The 19,274-nt window shown below is 40.9% G+C and overlaps 1 protein-coding gene across 1 annotated transcript in view; it reads right to left on the bottom strand.

Annotated features, from left to right (window-relative positions):
• Positions 1–14,679, bottom strand: part of LOC115136008 (junctional adhesion molecule 3B-like) — a 43,738-nt gene extending 29,059 nt beyond the window's left edge. The window contains exon 1 of the mRNA XM_029671327.2: positions 14,556–14,679. Coding sequence (XP_029527187.1) covers positions 14,556–14,640 — 85 coding nt within the window. The 5' untranslated portion in view covers positions 14,641–14,679. The remainder of the gene's footprint in view (positions 1–14,555) is intronic.
• Between the last annotated feature and the right edge of the window lie 4,595 nt (positions 14,680–19,274).

Here is a 19,274-nt window from a genome sequence, read left to right as displayed (position 1 = left end):
GTGCTTCATATTCATCCTTTGAGCTTCTGCCATGACAAAATGGATGAATAACAAAGAAAACATGTCATTTTCTATCACAATCTATTATAATCCTGACTTCAAACGTATTATTGTTGCTTCTATTGGGATTAAATAGGTTTTAAAATGACAAGTTTAATCTGTCTTTTTCTCATCTCCCATGTTGCCACGATACATTTGCTTTGTTCACAAGGCGTAATTTCTATATCTCTATACCATCTAGAGTGGTCTTGAATTCATTCCAGCGTTACAATGAATCTCTTCTATATGGCTATGGTGAATGTACTAGTATCTTTGTTGTGATGTCTTTCCACATTGTGAGAATCTCTTTTAAGCCTCACACAATCATCCCCAATAATAATGTCTGATTATTCTGCCTGTGTAAAACCTCTCCAAGGTCTTGTTGGCTCCTTTTAAGGTTATCTTGTAAGACCTGATAATGACCATTGTGTAAACATGTTCAACTCGGGAAGTCGGACTATCTAGGAGGAAATGGCAGATGAGATAGTGTGGTCATTTTGGGATGTCTCTGCTGCATTTCACATTAGAATAGGACTAGAATGTTGAGAAACTGACCATTTAGTTTAATTGCAACCTTCCTGCCTTAGAAATGAGAGAGATGTGACAAATTTGATGAGTTGTTCCACATCTTTTTTTCTGTCCTATTCGCTTTTTCTTTCCAATGGCTGACACGGCAGTGTTTAAGAAAATCTATTCAAAGTTCTGTGACCTTCCACGCGTTGGCTTTTTCTTTTTTACCTGCTAACATCACCAGTTCAGGCAAGCACCCTTATCAGCCCCGATAGGCTCTGCTACTAAAATGGACTCTTAAGCACACGGATGTCTAAACTCTCTACAGCTCTGAGTCTGCGGCCTTGTCTAGCGTCCGGTTACAGTGATGACAAATGCCCGCCAAACCTCTGAGTCACAATAAAAATGACTCAAATTGTTTTTCTTTTTCTACAGCTTGCTGTAACATGGTTGACAAGCAAGTACTACAGGCAGTACACCCTCTTATGAAGCTCAGTCTAGGGCCACCATGTTACAAACTCGCCACCAATGTCTGGCATGCCGACAAATATCTCAGGCACTTACCCAGGGTATGCACTCACACACGTGTGGCAACTGTACTGTGTACATGCTGTATCTGGGCTTCTACCGTGTTCTCAAGCACGACTCATGGCAAACCAAAAACCTAGGGTTGCCCACGTCCCTGTGATACATTCTGACAGGATTAGGAAATGCCATTAATGTCGCTCGATATCAAACATTTCAGCGCTCACTGAGTATTTTATACATGCTTGGTCCGACACTTTCTCAGGCTTAACTGATGATGAAGTTTTAATGGAAGTGCTCCAGACTAGGTCAGCTGAAAGCTATCATGAAGATATGTTCTTATGTCTAGCTATACTTAGTCTTGTCTCTGCTTATAATTACTTAGTATGAACTAGTCAAATTATGTGATAACAATTGATATTTTTTGGTCCTTCAAATATAGCAACACTAATGCTGCTTCTTGTTTCAATGAATCCCAAATAAACTAAACAAATAGTTAAGTTAAGTAATTATTGAGTGATTACCATTTCACCATGTCATTTCTAAGTAAGTGCCAGGGAAATAACATACTGTAAAATAAAGAGTATCCTTATTAAGAGCATTAATGGGACAAATGAATTACTGAGGTTATACTTGCTCAGTTAATGTTACACTGTCGCATCTCTGCTGCATCAAATCATCCTTTTTACCAGTTAGGCCTAATACTGTAGCCCAAGTGTTAACCCCAATACCAGGTCACCAGATGGTCTGGTTACAATCTACCAACACTATCTGACCAGTCAGCTAAATGTACATTACAAGTCGGATGCTAATGGTGGCTTTTCAAAAGTAAACAGGATATTTATTCTACTAAGGCCTTCCTTTGTTTGACACAAATCAATAATAATTTATTGTAGCTCTGTCTGTTCTCTATCGCCTAGTCACCATAATTCTGACGTTCAGTGAACTTGCTAACTCCTACATACCTCGTTTGAAGAGAGAGGCTTTATTGTGAAATACATTCAATTTGAAACTGTAGTTGTAGGTTGTAGGCATACCAATCAGCTACCCAAATAAGAAGCTCTGGACAAAATTACTGAAACTGTATTACCAAACATGTCATACTTTGATGGATTATTTGGGATGGCATGGCAGTCTTGAATGGACTACATTTCCTGAGCTTGAGATGGTCATAAGAATGATTTAGCATGATTTGATGCCTAGTTTCTGCCTGATGATGAATCATTTGTGGCATTTGTGTCACTGGGCTGATAAAGCATCTGGGCCTATTACCTCGGGTAGAAACGTGAGAGACACTGCAGTGAGAAGTCACAGAGAACTCCCAAACACCCCTACTCCACCCCCCTTACTCACCGCAATGCTACTCAACAAAAACTCCCTTTGTCTGACTGCCAACATTTTTGTCAGGCCTTAGCACAAGACGCGCACATCCCTTCACAGAGGCCAACTACATTTCCTGAGCTTGAGATAGTTATAAGAATGATTTAGCTTGTTTTGATGCTGAGATTCTGCCTGATGATGAATCATTTCTGGCATATGGGCACTGGGCTGATAAAGCATCTGGGACGATTACCTTGGGTAGAAACGTGAGAAACACTACAGTGAGAAGTCACGATGAACTCCAGATTTTCATACCTTCATAATATTCCTGTGCCATACAGTATTACCGGCAGTGCACACAAGGGCCACTATTTCTTTCTGAATGGAAAAAAATGTTGGCAGCAGGGATCTTGATCCAGGAGGGGATTGATTCTCTGCTGTAACCAAGAAGCTTGATCGAGCAAGCTAGCCACTTAACTAGCAAGTTAGCAAACCAAATGCATAACTAGAGCCCTGAGCTGGTGATTATTTATTTGGCACATAGATAGTCAGATAGTTAATTTTAGGGTGCACCAAACCCCTACTCCACCCCCATTACTCACTGGTCACTGCTGACTTCTAAACTAGAAATAAATCAAATCAAAATGAAATTAAATTTGATTGGTCACACACATGGTGAGTAGATTAATGTGAGTGTCGCAAAATGCTTGTGCTTTTAGTTCCGACAGTGCAGTAATATCTAACAAGTAATCTAACAATTTCCCAACAACTACCTAATACACACAAATCTAAAGGAGTGAATGAGAATAAGTACATATAAATATATGGATGAGCGATGGCCGAGCGGCATAGGCAAGGTGCAATAGATGGTATAAAATACAGTATTTACATATGGTATGAGTAATGTAAGATATGTAAACATTATTAAAGTGTCATTATTTAAAGTGGCATTGTTTACATTTACATTTACATTTAAGTCATTTAGCAGACGCTCTTATCCAGAGCGACTTACAAATTGGTGCATTCACCTTATGACATCCAGTGGAACAGTAGTGCATCTAAATCTTTTAAGGGGGGGGGGAGAGGGATTACTTTATCCTATCCTATCTTCATATCGGGGCATTTAACTTCACAGAACCACCCTCCTTGGGGGCCTAGATCCAGTGCCTCTGTCTCTCTCAGTCTCGCAAAGGTCCATTCAGTTTAGAAGAGATGCTAATATTTCATATCTTAGGCTTCCATGGTATTTCACTGTACTGGGAAAGCTAATCAGACGTTTTACAATGATAAGTATTTCATCTAATCAGTTGTGAGATTTTGGATTACTAGTGAAAATGACATTTTCTTCAAACTGTTTTCCTTTACTGTAATTTATCAATATCATTGGCTTTTTATATGGTAATTAACTTAGCGAAATTGGAATATCTTTGATTTGTCCTGGGAATGCCAAATCTAAACATCTAACAGACGGAATGCCATTCAGACAGCAGCATCATTCTGCTCAGCTTTGAAAGGAGCTACGGTACATTTTTGATTCTCGATACCAAATAAATTCAAACAATAATGAAGCACTTAACTAAATGAATGGGAACATGTTCTTCACTCCTTTGATGGTACACAGAATCATGTTAGATGAAATGGTATCCTATGAGTCACCCAGTTAACATGTAATTCATTAAATACGATTACCAAACCGTATTCTTCCTTTGATTTAGACAATTTACTGTAATTTATTTCACCAACAAACAAGCATGATCTTACTCTTCAAGACAGTTAACACATATGACAGTGTTATTTGTGTGGGCCATTGTATCAAAATGAATGAATTCCTCAGCAGTTCAGTGCATTTATTAATCTGAAGCCTAACTCTGACAGAGGTGAGTTGAGCATATGTATTAACACCTCAGTGGCACTCAAACCCTCTTGGAAGATCCTTTTTCTTCACTTTGATGACAGAAGCAATGACATGTTTGGTGTACATGAATAAGTAATTGGTTTGATAGCATATTTACCCAGACCATGACTCAGTTATGCTCTAGCTATCTAATTGGAAAGTCCTTTACTTTGTCATGGTAAGTTATGCATTCATTAAAGATGATCATAGAGGTGGGCTAGAAGTGTTCTTGTCTTCCCTGGTGAGAGTTGGTAAAAGGGTTCCATGTTGAAAGGAACATTCCATGTGATCCTTTCAGATATCAGTCATTTTTCAGTGAACGCACATGTTTCCATCTCTGATAACAACTCATAACGACTGATGGCTAATGAATTAATAGTTACACACAAAGGTAGAATATGCTAATTCAAAGCCAGGAAAGAAAAACACACTGTGTCCTTTTTAAGTGGCTATATTTGAATATCGAGGCTGGAGATAAACTCTCTCTACAACACCCAGTAGGTTAGCAGACAGCTTGGAAATGCAATTAAACACACAATGAGGATGCACAATAGAATGTGTCGAAGAGACATGGCTCTGTGACGTACTGTACAATTAACTCTAATCATTACTGATTTGTCATGACTAACACTGGATTTGTGGCTTCCTGTGGTTGTCTAGAAGTCACTCAGACAAGCCCAATAATAAATGGTCTCTTTGTAGTGGAATGTAATGTCGCTGCCTACATGGTCTTATAAACATAGCAAGCCCTTACTGAACTAAACTTCATCGGCCAAGTCAGCACAGTCTTTCTGTCCATATTAATACAATGGATTTGTGGCTTCAATAGCTGTCTTTAAGTCATTCAGACAAGCTGTCTTAGAAACTCTTTGTAATGTAATGGACCATCAACATAGCAAAGCCTTACTTTAAGGCTTTGTTTAAAGTGACTAGTTATCCAAAATTGGGAGATAATATGGCCGGCATTTCATTGTAAGGGATTCTAGGTTGGGTGAGCAGAAGGACTTAAATTCCTGTATGTTGTTATGATTACACCATGAGTCATTAATCATGAAGCATACACCCCCGCCCTTCCTCTTCCCAGAGAGGAGTTTATCTCTATCGGCGCGATGCATGGAGAAGCCCGGTGGCTGAACCGATTCCGACAACATATCCCGAGAGATAACATGTTTCTGTGAAACAGAGGATGTTACAATCTCTGATGTCTCTCTGGAAGGCAACCCTTGCTCAAAGTTCATCTACCTTGTTGTCAAGAGACCAGGAGGCCGCTCCATCTGCCCCTTCTGCTGCGCCATTGTTTTGGGTCAGCTTCTGGGATTAGGTCCATTGTCCTGGGTGGTGGTCCAAACAGAGGATCCTCTTCGGGAAAGTCGTATTCCTGGTCGTAATGTTGGTAAATTGACTTCACTCTTATTTCTAATAGTTCTTCCCGGCTGTATGTAATAAGACTTAAGATTTCCTGGGGTAACAATGTAAGAAATAATCCATAAAAAAACTAAATACTGCATAGTTTCCTAAGGACTCGAAGCGAGGCGACCATCTCTGTCGGCGCCATCTTGCAAATATTGTTAATCATCAGGTATCCTATGAAAATGAGGAATGCCACAGTCTGGTTCCTACACCAAAAGATAATTGTTATCTGTAGGAGGAATGTATATGGTGGAGTCAATTAAGCTTGGAATGTACTGAGTAAAGGAAAGGCGATCACAATGTTGCAGTCACTGATAAGGGTGGAGAGCTGTGGATTAGTGAGGAATGGGGGCCGAGGTCAGGTCACATTAAGGAACAGTTAATTACCTGCATCACTTAACTTCTTGCCTAGCAATAAAGACGTAATGTTTAGAGGGAAGGAGGAGACTTCATCCAAATTGGGGTATATATACTTGTGCTGGTGGAAACATGTCTTTGTCTCTTCAGCTGTCTGACCCTTTGGGTGAATAAACTTGGTTTGAGCTTTACAAATCGTCCGTGAGTTTTTACACTGTTCATTTAGAACCTAACACCGCAATGCTACTCAATGGGTTCTGAGTGGCGCAGCGGCCTAAGGCACTGCATCTCAGTGCTACAGGCGTCACTATAGACCCTGGTTCGATTCCAGGCTGTATCACAACCGGCCGTGATTGGGAGTCCCATAGGGCGGAGCACAATTGGCCCAGCGTTGTTCGTGTTAGGGTTTTGCCGGGGTAGGCCGTCATTGTAAATAAGAATTTGTTCTTACCTGACTTGCCTAGTTAAATAAAGGTTAAATAAAAAAATATAAATAAATAAAAACTTCCTTTGGATGACCACCAACATTTTTGTCAGGTCTTACCGCAAGAATCGCACAACACTACCCGGAGGCCGTACAACCACATACATGGCTCTTGCATACCGGTCTCTTTCGCAAGGCCCTACATCAAGAGATTAGTTATGGTCAACAAAATGATTGGGATGTCTTTTTTTATCACAAGGCTGGTGTCATCTGCCCTTCATACTGTAGAAGACACTTAAGAACTCAGCTGGCTGCTACGAGGGATTGGAGTCATTGTCAGTTCTGCAGATCACAGGAAGGAGAGTATTTTGACTGTCAGTTGGGCTGTTGGTGATAGACGTGTTTTAGGAACTAAAAGTGTTTTTGCTGAAAATGCCAAATTGCCTTTTCAGAAGGGTAGAAAAGCGGTGATGATGGTGCTGGAACTAGCCAGTTGTCGTCAATGTGTATTTGATATTTAAAAATTGGAGAGAAGATTTAAGATGAACAAATGCATTTTCAGATAATGCCAATAGCTTCTATTTTACTATGCTTTAGATATGAATATGTTTAATCTCGAATCATATATTTAGAGTTGCTTGAATACAAGCCCAATGCTTTGGAATGAACAGCGTTCAAACACCTGAGGCTGTCATATGATTCTGCCATCTGACTATTTATAGAGAGAGTAATTGCCTTTGTGACAGTATGGTAAACAGAGGAAGAATCCAAAGCGATTATCTGGCTATGACTCCTAGCATGTAGCCCAGACTTCCCTTGCCTTTTCAGACAGGCAGTGCTTCAGCAGCATTCACTCTATTATCTGTGCCCTGCCATTAATGAATCTAATTATTTCCCTATATTGACAGCATCCCAATGTGTGATTGATGGCGGTTCCTCCTGACCTATTGATGTGCTGGCTCTGTCTGAATCTATTGAATGAACACAGGGAGGAAAACCACTCCGGCGTTCTTCCCCTAGGGATCACGTGACTACAGATAAAGATCGGCAAACAGGAAATCACCCAAACACTGCCCTAAACTCAGACAGCCAATTGATGAGCATTTCAAAGATGATCCCGCAGACACAGAAAAAACATCTTATGATAATGTCTTGGCATTACAAACAGCAGATTTCAACTGCTACTGACAAGGTGAAATATCACTTCCAGACTTATTATGCCATATCTCACAACAGAAAAAAGTGAGATCTGTAAGAAATATAAATAATTGTTGTCCTCGATCAAAATTCCACCAAGGCCTACAGATGGGCAACAACAACAACAAATCTGAGACGACCCAAAGCTGATGTTATATTTTCATGGGGGGTTTTGGCCAACTACCTTCAGCCTAGCAGCCAGGCTCTAGACCTATTTTTATTTTTTTATCAATGCCTCTTCCACACGATAGTCTTATTACCATTTGAAGAATGCACGTGCTTTCCATTCCTGGAACATAAGCATGTCCATTTTCAACTTTCCCCTCAGCATCTGCTACTGCTTACCAAAAGGATAACAAATATATAAAAGCAGGGTAGTGCCTACTTCAATAACCTTTCAAGTTCTTGCTGCGAAGTTCAAGTGGATTTCTATGTCATGAAAGACCATTCAAATCCAGCTTTTCTGTTATGCTTTATTTCTTAGTCAACTACCCTTTCATTCTCTTTAAGACCAACTTAAAACAGGTGAGTGGGAGGGGTGAAGTAATTCACAGTACATTAGAAGTTTTTTTCCTCCGTATGCTTTTTATTCACAATGCCGCATTTGCTGCTAACAAACAGTGTCTGGGGTTTGGGAGGGACACCATAGATATTTCTGGTCACTCGTGCCTTCTCCCCAAACCCATCCACCCACTCCTGCTCAGCTGTTTCGGGCCATTCCATTGTTGGAATCATGTGCTTCGCTGCCTTTATCCCATGCATGGTCCTTTGTGGAGCGGTTATCCAAGGTACAGTGCATTTGGAAAGTATTCAGACCCCTTTTTCCATATGTTGTTACACTATAGTCTTATTATGTTGCGTTACAGCCTTGAAATGTATTAAATATGTTTTTTTCCTCATCAATTTACACACAATACCACATAATGACAAAGGAAAAACTGATTTTTAGAATTTTTTGCAAATGTATTACAGATACAAAACAGAAATAGCTTATTTATATAAGTATTCAGACCCTTTGCTATGAGACTCGAAATTGAGCTCAGGTGCATCCTGTTTCCATTGATCAACCTTCGAGATGTTTCTACAACTTGATTGGAGTCGACCTGTGGTAAATTCAATTGATTGGACATGATTTGGAAAGGCACACACCTGTCTATATAAGGTCCCACAGTTGACAGTGCATGTCAGAGCAAAAAACAAGCCATGAGGTCAAAGGAATTGTCTGTACAGTTCAGAGACAATATTGTGTCAACACACAGATCTGGTGGAAGGGTACCAAAACATTTCTGCAGCATTGAAGGTCCCCAAGAACACAGTGGCCTCCATCATTCTTAAATGGGAGAGGTTTGGAACCACCAAGACTCTTCCTAGAGCTGGCTGCCTGGCCAAACTGAGCAATCGTGGGAGAAGGGCCTTAGTCAGGGAGGTGACCAAAAACCTGATGGTCACTCTAACAGAGCTCTACAGTTCTTCTGTGGAGATGGTAGAACCTTCCAGAAAGACAACCATCTCTGAAGCACTCCACCAATTACGCCGTTATGGTAGAGTGACCAGGCGGAAGGCACTCCTCAGTAAAAGGCACATGACAGCCCGGTTGGAGTTTGCCAGAAGGCACCTAAAGACTCTCAAACCATGAGAAACAAGATTCTCTGGTCTAATAAAACCAAGATTGAACTCTTTGTCCAGAATGCCAATCGTCAAGTCTGGAGTAAACCTGGAACCATCCTGTGGGGATGTTTTTCAGTGGCAGAGACTGGGAAACTAGTCAGGATCAAGGGAAAGATGAACGGAGCAATGTACAAAGAGATCCTTGATGAAAACCTGCTCCAGACTGGGGTGAAGGACAACGACCCAATAGGACAACGACCCTAAGCACACAGCCAAGACAGCGCATGAGGGGCTTCGGGACAAGTCTCTGAATTTCCTTGAGTGGCCCAGCCAGAGCCCGGACTTGAACCCGATCTCTGGAGAGACCTGAAAATAGCTGTGCAGCAACGCTCCCCATCCAACCTGACAGAGCTTGAGAGGATCTGCAGAGAAGAATGAGAGAAACTCCCCAAATACAAGTGTGCCAAGCTTGTAGCATCATACCCAAGAAGACTCAAGGCTGTAATCTCTGCCAAAGGTGCTTCAACAAAGTACTTAGTAAAGATATGAATACTTATGTAAATGTGATATTTCCATTTGTCATTTTTTATAAATTTACTTTGTTATTATGGGGTATTGTGTGTGTAGATTGATGAGGGGAAAAAACTATTTAATCAATTTTAGAATAAGGCTGTAACCTAACAAAATGTGGAAAAGGTCAAGGTGTCTGAATACTTTCAGAAGGTACTGTAGATAACTAGTATTGTGGGCTTGTTGTTGGTCAATGATTAGCTCTAACTTCAGTGTAACTTCTAAATGCTGAGATGAATCTGCATTAATCGTGCATAATACATTATTCAAAATGTCAATTCAAATTGTTGTCAAAACCTAACCTCAGGATAGATTAACTGCAAGCCTAATTACAGGACATGGGCTACCGTGCTAGTTTAAACGGACAGTGGGTCTACCATTCTCACACAACTGCTTTGTCTGTTGGGAATAACTCTTAACTCTCTGTGCTTGCTGGGCAGCCACTCCTCTCTGCTTGCTATTCGTTTTTCTCTTTTTCCCTGCCATTTACTCTCTCTACACTAAAATGTCAAGCTGTATGTGACTCGCCCGGGGGTTCCAGCATGCCATTCAGGGAGTGCTCCAAACATTTGCTCACAAGCTGTGGATGGGAAGGGAAGCATCTGACAACAAGCACCTCCTGGGGGGAAGCGCTATCAGCACTTTCCCTGGGACTAACCAACTCCTGTCGTCCCCACCAGCAATGCCACACATTTTAGACAATGAAAAAACACCTGTCATCTGGCTCTTGTTTAAATTAAGTCAGCAAAGACCGGTGTCTTATCCTCCATCGTGTGTGTGTGTGTGTGTGTGTGTGTGTGTGTGTGTGTGTGTGTGTGTGTGTGTGTGTGTGTGTGTGTGTGTGTGTGTGTGTGTGTGTGTGTGTGTGTGTGTGTGTGTGTGTGAGACCAAACATTTAGCCATGATGGAGAGACTTATCATGTGAAAATACTCCAACATTAGCTAAGCAAAGGCGTTAGCATATTCCCTGGCTTGCACAACACTCGGCAGCTAACATAGGCAGCTGTTTCATTGAAACTAGCTAATCCATTGTGATTTAATTATAACGTCAATACTAGCTACAGTGGTAGCTAGCTTGGAATAAGTATTTAGTGTTGTGTGCATTGCATCTGAGCTAGCTACCATCCCATAGCCTACATTGCATATGAAGTGTGACTGGCTCATCCGTGGATGGATGGAGAAAATGCCCCCCTTTTGGGGGGGATTCATGCTCTCTGGTTGTCTCAAAGTCGTTGTTGGCCGCTGACGAGCATTGTGATTCTACAAGTAGAATCGATAGGTTTGTTGCTAACAGGTCGGTATGAAGCAGGTGCCGCTTTTGTTCTGGTAAGAGAAGGAACGGCCTCCCACTGTGAAAAGTACCTATAGGCTGTCTATCGGCAATGGGATACTCGATGTGTTTCATGCTTAAGGAGGCAGCTTGCTTTTCTCTCCCATATCTCCTCAGATAAGGGACTTCTCTTCTCACCCAAAGAGGTATGAGTTTTAAGCAGACTTACTGTGAGCTGCCATAGGGCAAAAAAACTAGACCAGGTTCTCACATTTCAGTTGGTCATGTCTCCGTGAGTAGCCTAATCAATTTCCCACTCATTTCCTAAAGGGTAATTTATCAAGTCTGAAATGACATTTGCCACATCCATTGTAATTGATCTTTCTTTCACTTTTATTCAGACTGGAAACCAGTTTTACTGCCACTGAATAAATGTGCATTTCTTGAGGTCAAAGAAGCCAATAATTCTCAAACTTCAAATAGAGGTGACTGGACCTGAAGGGTTAAGATTTGTGAAGGTGCTTCTTCTAAAACTATTAAGGAAATATCTTAATATTAATCAAATCAAATTTGATTGATTGCATACACATATTTTGCAGATGTTGTCATGGGTGTAGCTAAATTCTGATGTTCCTAGCTCCAACGGTGCAGTAATACCTAACAATACAAAACAATACACGCAAGTCCAAATAAAAATGAAAGAATATTGGCTTGGTTTATATTGGCTTGGTACTGTTCCACTTTGAGCACTGTCAAGCTCCCACATATCTTGGCACTTCTAAGTCTTGACAGGATCTCAAACCAATTGAACACTTATTCTGGAGCGGCGCCTGAGACAGCGTTTCCGGCCACCATCGACAAATCACCAGAAGATGGAATTCCTTGTGGAAGAATGGCGTCACATCCCTCCAATAGAGCTCCAGATACACTACATGACCAAATGTATGTGGACACCTGCTCGTTGAACATATCATTCCAAATTCATGGGCATTAATATGGAGTTGGTCCCCCCTATGCGCTTCAGCACTTGGTGGTCCCGTTCTGTGAGCTTGTGTGGCCTACCACTTTGCGGCTGAGCCATTGTTGCTCCTAGACATTTCCACTTCACAATAACAGCACTTACAGTTGACTGGGGCAGCACTAGCAGGGCAGAATTTTGACGAACTGACTTGTTGGAAAAGTGGCATCCTATGACGGTGCCAAGTTGAAAGTCACTGAACTCTTCAGTAAGGCCATTCTATTGCAATGTTTGTCTATGGAGATTGCATGGCTGTGTCCTTAGTTTTATACACATGTCAGCAACGGTGTGGCTGAAATAGCTGAATCCACTAATTTGAAGGGGTGTCCACATACTTTTGTATATATAGTGTACTTGTAGAATCTATGCCAAGTCGCACTGAAGCTGTTCTGGCGGCTCGTGGTGGCCCAACGTCTTATTAAAAAACCTGTACATCTCTCTCATACCTATTTAAAATACATTCAAACTATGACAAAAAACAAGCCAATGATGAATTAGCCTAAAACCAACAAAAGAATGTGCATAACAAAAGAGGTCAAATAGATTTGTACATTTAAGCAATAAAATCAAATTACATAGTAACAGGTGTTTAAATGTACAAAGCTGATTCAAGTTATTGTCCTCAAATTGTGAATTATGTTTTTCTTTCAGAACTGTAATTGAGTGGTAACAATCTTTCCAACAACAATCAAGGTTAACCAGCTCTAACTATAGTATATAGCCTTCAGACAATAACAACTGGCTAAACTGTCAAATAATAGGCAACATGACTTCAAACACACTAAATCAGATTCTCAGTAGGTCTAATTCCAGGGCGACATTGAAAGACCAGCACCATCTTTGGAAGCAGCCTTCTTGCTATCCATATTTAAATAGACAGATAATTAAGCCAGTCCACACACTTGGATGACCAGAGGGGCTGAAGGCACAGACAGGTCTGTGCCTCCTTTTGTTCTGTGTCTCTCTCTTCAAGAAGGATTCAATACATGCTTAGCACTTCAGGAAAAACTGTTAAACCCTAAAGCAAATGACCACCACAAGTCCATCATGTGGTGCTGTTTAAGATCCTGCTATAATCTAGCCTTATTTGTTGTGTATATCAGTAGCCTTAACTTATTGATTCAAATTCTCATTACAGTTTTAATATGAGGTAAGCTATAGCACCTGCTATGGGCTATTAGGAAACATTTGGGAACAATTCAAAATGTTTTTATTTAATTATTCTTATTCAGAGTTCTATTTCGTTTAATTTAGCATGTCAATGGCATCAGCAATTGTGGAAGTTGATATAAATGTATCTCTGAAATGTCAACATAATGATTAAACATTCTGTCTGAGAAGGATCTGAGTATGCATGAGTTAAACACGAGGGAGCGCTTCATGGGAACAAATTGCATCATACTCTTCCAGCAACATAGCTTAATGATTTGTCTCTGCATCTGGCCAAATTGTAAACAGTTCTAATAGTTATTTCATGTTTTAATTAGGGTCAAACCAAAACAATAACTGTTTACATGCCGAGACAAATCGCTTAATCTGAAATGGCTAATAAAAAGTTACAAAATCTACATTTTAGAACCGCTCTTCAAAGAGTTCTCAACGCTGACAAAGCGAGCTGCCTGCTGCTTTCAGATAGGCTCCTCCCGCGGACTGTGTCTTTATTCCCCAATGGAAAAAACCGTTATCTCGCATCACTGAATACTGCGAGTCTGAACTTTTATCAACCACAATTCAAACACGTTAAAAACGTTTAAGCAAACGTATATTTATATCAAATACTTATTTCTTAGACAATAACACATTTATAGATGTATTTACAGTCGAACACTTTTGAAAGTAAGGAGACAGACTAAAGGGGGACTCGACTCATCCACTTTTAAAAAACAAGCCTCGAAATTAACGGATACATTGTATCTCTTCTTGTTATTTCATAATGTAAAGTTTGTATCCAGTTAAAACATGCTAACTGTATGTAGAGCAGTTTACGAAAGGTTTCTATCTCTGAAGAGTTCGATAAACTAGACATACTTCCAAATGCCAAACTGCACTGTCCGGCTTTGGGTAGATCAAACATTCCAACGAGCCAACACAACAGGGCTTGAGGCTCTAGTGTTACCAAACCATTTCTTAATTCTGATCTTCGATTGCCTACTTTATAATTGAATATATCTCCATTTAAATCAGAACATCATCTATTAATAACAAAATAGCTGTCTGGCTATAGCTAGCTTACTGAGAGAGTTGGGTCAGAAATGATCACTTATATCCTTACGCAGATCACGTCTCGCAAATAACAAAGTAGCTCATTTCAAATGACACAAGCGAGTGTCACGTCCAGAATGTCTCGTCCAGAATGTCTCAGCAACGGCAATAGGCTAGGGAAATAAAGCGCAGTCCTCATGTATTTACTTACAGTGAGTTGAGAGGAGGACCAGAATGCAAGCCAGACGTGTTAACGCCATCTTGGAGTCGATGCAATGTTCAGTTTGGCCGTACATGCGCAAAGTCAAGAGCTTTTCAATGGATGGAGAGGACTGGCCAGGGAGAGAGGCAGGGGGAATGAATCTATTGTATCGGGTTTCCATGGCTACCGATAGCATCACTCACACAGTCAAGAATGTATGGTTGACAAGATGTGGGAGGACCAGACGTTTTACAACCGTGGACCAGGCAGCTCGAATCTCTGATCGGGGACTACTGTATTAGGCTACCCATTTTACCCATTCTATTCTATCAGACAACATTCTGTGCTGTGCAATTATGATAACATTTACAAATCTATTTTTTTTTTTAAAAATTGATTTTCAGAGTAGGCTTTGTATGTCAGATATCCAGACAAATTCCATTCTTAAAAATAGAACACTCAATTGGCATCCTTCCTAAAACAAATGGCCTTTGGAATGTTTTGTTGACTATTCAAATTGTGTAGAGTAAACAAGGGATTAATTAGCATTGATTGGAGGCTCTTTTTACTGGCCTAATCCTGTCCGTTGTAACTGCATTTAAAGATAACCCCACATCTGTGTCATCAGGCAGATCAGGTGTCATCTCAGTCAATCTCAATTGATTATGCACGCAATCGTTATTGCTTTTATATAGCTAAGACAACCATTGGAATCGTGTCTGCTAGAAAGTCCACACTAATGTGTGTGGCCCAAATATGTTGCTTGCAATTTTATGACAATTACATATTATTAAATGTGCGTTGCATTGATAACTGGAGGGGGGGGGGAATACTATTCATTGCATTACGCTTTTCGCGTTGTCATGGTGTCTTCTCCCTAATGAATTTACAGTTCTTATGGTTTTTCAATATCAGACAACTATGTAAGTACTAAGTATTAATGCATAAAAGGGGACAATGGTCGTTTTACTAGTAGTTTAAATGTGTTCTATGTTATCAAGGTCCACAGACAGTGAATAGAGCTCAAATGTAAAACGCATTCCCAATATGCACCTGATGCACCAGGCTTTATAGTTTGACATACAGTGGAGGAAAGTAACCCAGCCCCTTCCCCCTTACATGCACAAACAATATGTAACAGCCTCTTTTGTTTCCATTGTTTTTCTCTTGTCCTTTGAATGATAGAGGCGCTTTAGAGACATCCTGAATTCTCAGATTTACTTTCAGCACTTAAGATAACAGATTTTCTCCTTGGCCATCAAATCAAATGTATTTATATAGCCCTTCGTACATCAGCTGATATTTCAAAGTGCTGTACAGAATCCCAGCCTAAATCCCCAAACAGCAAGCAATGCAGGTGTAGAAGCACGGTGGCTAGGAAAAACTCTCTAGAAAGGCCAAAACCTAGGAAGAAACCTAGAGAGGAACCAGGGGGGTGAGGGGTGACCAGTCCTCTTCTGGCTGTGCCGGGTGGAGATTATAACAGAACGTGGCCAAGATGTTCAAATGTTCATAAATGACCAGCATGGTCAAATAACAATAATCACAGTAGTTGTCGAGGGTGCAGAAAGTCAGCACCTCAGGAGTAAATGTCAGTTGGCTTTTCATAGCCGATCATTAAGAGTATCTCTACCACTCCTGCTGTCTCTAGAGAGTTGAAAACAGCAGGTCTGGGACAGGTAGCACATCCGGTGAACAGGTCAGGATTCCATAGAGAACAGTTGAAACTGGAGCAGCAGCACGGCCAGGTGGATTGGGGACAGCAAGGAGTCATCATGCCAGGTAGTCCTGAGGCATGGTCCTAGGGCTCAGGTCCTCCGAGAGAAAGAGAGAATTAGAGAGAGCATACTTAAATTCACACAGGACACCGGATAAGACAGGAGAAGTACTCCAGATATAACAAACTGACCCTAGCCCCCCGACACATAAACTACTGCAGCATAAATACTGGAGGCTGAGACAAGAGGGGTCAGGAGACACTGTGGCCCCATCCGATGATACCCCCGGACAGGGCCAAACAGGAGGAATATAACCACACCCACTTTGCCAAAGCACAGCCCCCACACCACTAGAGGGATATCTTCAACCACCAACTTTAAGTCCAAGCTTTTGGCTCTGAGCCCACATTGTATTCACGGTCATCATTCTTATTCCCAGCTTGCTCTTTCAGGGTATGTTTTAGCAGAACGGACGTATAGAAACGGAGTGAGGAAGAGCGAAATGTTGACTTTCATGTTTGAATAATTTTTTCCTCAAGATTTTGCCTTGAAACCCATCTTGCCTTGAAGCCCATCTGTCGCATCCTTCCCTAAACATACAGATGTATTGTATTTTTTATATACCCGAGGATGTTGCTCTGCGTCACTTATGTGGCCGTCAGCAAGGTCAGGGGAAAGTGGAACGGCAATTTACAAAGTTTCAAAATGAATGTCCTCCCATGAAGGTGTACACAATTGCTATTTAGTTTGATTATATCTTCTCCATTGATGTTGCGATGTGTATTGCGTCAGGTTAGATGCTACTGTTCGACATTGTAACAACCATCATGAGGGATGGTTACATGTATCTACAGTGCCTTGCGAAAGTATTCGGCCCCCTTGCACTTTGCGACCTTTTGCCACATTTCAGGCTTCAAACATAAAGATATAAAACTGTATTTTTTTGTGAAGAATCAACAACAAGTGGGACACAATCATGAAGTGGAACGACATTTATTGGATATTTCAAACTTTTTTAACAAATCAAAATCTGAAAAATTGGGCGTGCAAAATTATTCAGCCCCTTTACTTTCAGTGCAGAAAACTCTCTCCAGAAGTTCAGTGAGGATCTCTGAATGATCCAATGTTGACCTAAATGACTAATGATGATAAATACAATCCACCTGTGTGTAATCAAGTCTCCGTATAAATGCACCTGCACTGTGATAGTCTCAGAGGTCCGTTAAAAGCGCAGAGAGCATCATGAAGAACAAGGAACACACCAGGCAGGTCCGAGATACTGTTGTGAAGAAGTTTAAAGCCGGATTTGGATACAAAAAGATTTCCCAAGCTTTAAACATCCCAAGGAGCACTGTGCAAGCGATAATATTGAAATGGAAGGAGTATCAGACCACTGCAAATCTACCAAGACCTGGCCGTCCCTCTAAACTTTCAGCTCATACAAGGAGAAGACTGATCAGAGATGCAGCCAAGAGGCCCATGATCACTCTGGATGAACTGCAGAGATCTACAGCTGAGGTGGGAGACTCTGTCTATAGGACAACAATCAGTCGTATATTGCACAAATCTGGCCTTTATGGAAGAGTGGCAAGAAGAAAGCCATTTCTTGAAGATATCCATAAAAAGTGTCATTTAAAGTTTGCCACAAGCCACCTGGGAGACACACCAAACATGTGGAAGAATGTGCTCTGGTCAGATGAAACCAAAATTGAACTTTTTGACAACAATGCAAAACGTTATGTTTGGCGTAAAAGCAACACAGCTCATCACCCTGAACACACCATCCCCACTGTCAAACATGGTGGTGGCAGCATCATGGTTTGGGCCTGCTTTTCTTCAGCAGGGACAGGGAAGATGGTTAAAATTGATGGGAAGATGGATGGAGCCAAATACAGGACCATTCTGGAAGAAAACCTGATGGAGTCTGCAAAAGACCTGAGACTGGGACGGAGATTTGTCTTCCAACAAGACAATGATCCAAAACATAAAGCAAAATCTACAATGGAATGGTTAAAAAATAAACATATCCAGGTGTTAGAATGGCCAAGTCAAAGTCCAGACCTGAATCCAATCGAGAATCTGTGGAAAGAACTGAAAACTGCTGTTCACAAATGCTCTCCATCCAACCTCACTGAGCTCGAGCTGTTTTGCAAGGAGGAATGGGAAAAAAATTCAGTCTCTCAATGTGCAAAACTGATAGAGACATACACCAAGCGACTTACAGCTGTAATCGCAGCAAAAGGTGACGCTACAAAGTATTAACTTAAGGGTGCTGATTAATTTTGCACGCCCAATTTTTCTGTTTTTGATTTGTTAAAAAAGTTTGAAATATCCAATAAATGTCGTTCCACTTCATGATTGTGTCCCACTTGTTGTTGATTCTTCACAAAATCTATATCTTTATGTTTGAAGCCTGAAATGTGGCAAAAGGTTGCAAAGTTCAAGGGGGTCGAATACTTTCGCAAGGCACTGTATGTATCTTCCTTTCCAACTCCATCTAAGTAATAATAATAAAAAATGATATGGCCATTAGCAGATGCTTATCTGGAGCGATTTACAGTTGTGCTCAACGGTAGAGGATTGTTAGGATCTGAATCCTACAGCCCTCCAGTTGCCAGATCGATTCTCCCCCATTTTTACTGCCGCCACAACCAAACCCACAACCCTGGTGTTGTAAGCACCATGTTCCAACTAACTGAGCCATCTGAACCACCATTTTGGTTCGGTCCTCTGGCTTACGTAGCTAAGTAAATATAACTCTGACATCATGTCTATGCTCTCTTCGCATTTTGTAGAGAAATGTAAAGAGGCAATTTGAAGGATTAATATGCAAATTTATCTGATTTCAATCTTAATCACATTTTGCAGAGTGTGCGCTGCTGTTTTCATATATCACAAGACTCTTAGTTTACATTTAAGTGATAGTGCCTGAGAAGCAGGTGTTTGGAGGATATATTGGCAAGGGTGTTGTTAGGCCCCAGGGCTGGCAAACCATGCCAATATATCCTCC

Source organism: Oncorhynchus nerka, linkage group LG10 (assembly GCF_034236695.1).
Source record: "Oncorhynchus nerka isolate Pitt River linkage group LG10, Oner_Uvic_2.0, whole genome shotgun sequence".
NCBI lineage: Eukaryota > Metazoa > Chordata > Actinopteri > Salmoniformes > Salmonidae > Oncorhynchus > Oncorhynchus nerka.
Note: the sequence above shows the minus strand (reverse complement) of the source record. Positions and strands in the feature narration are given on the sequence as shown.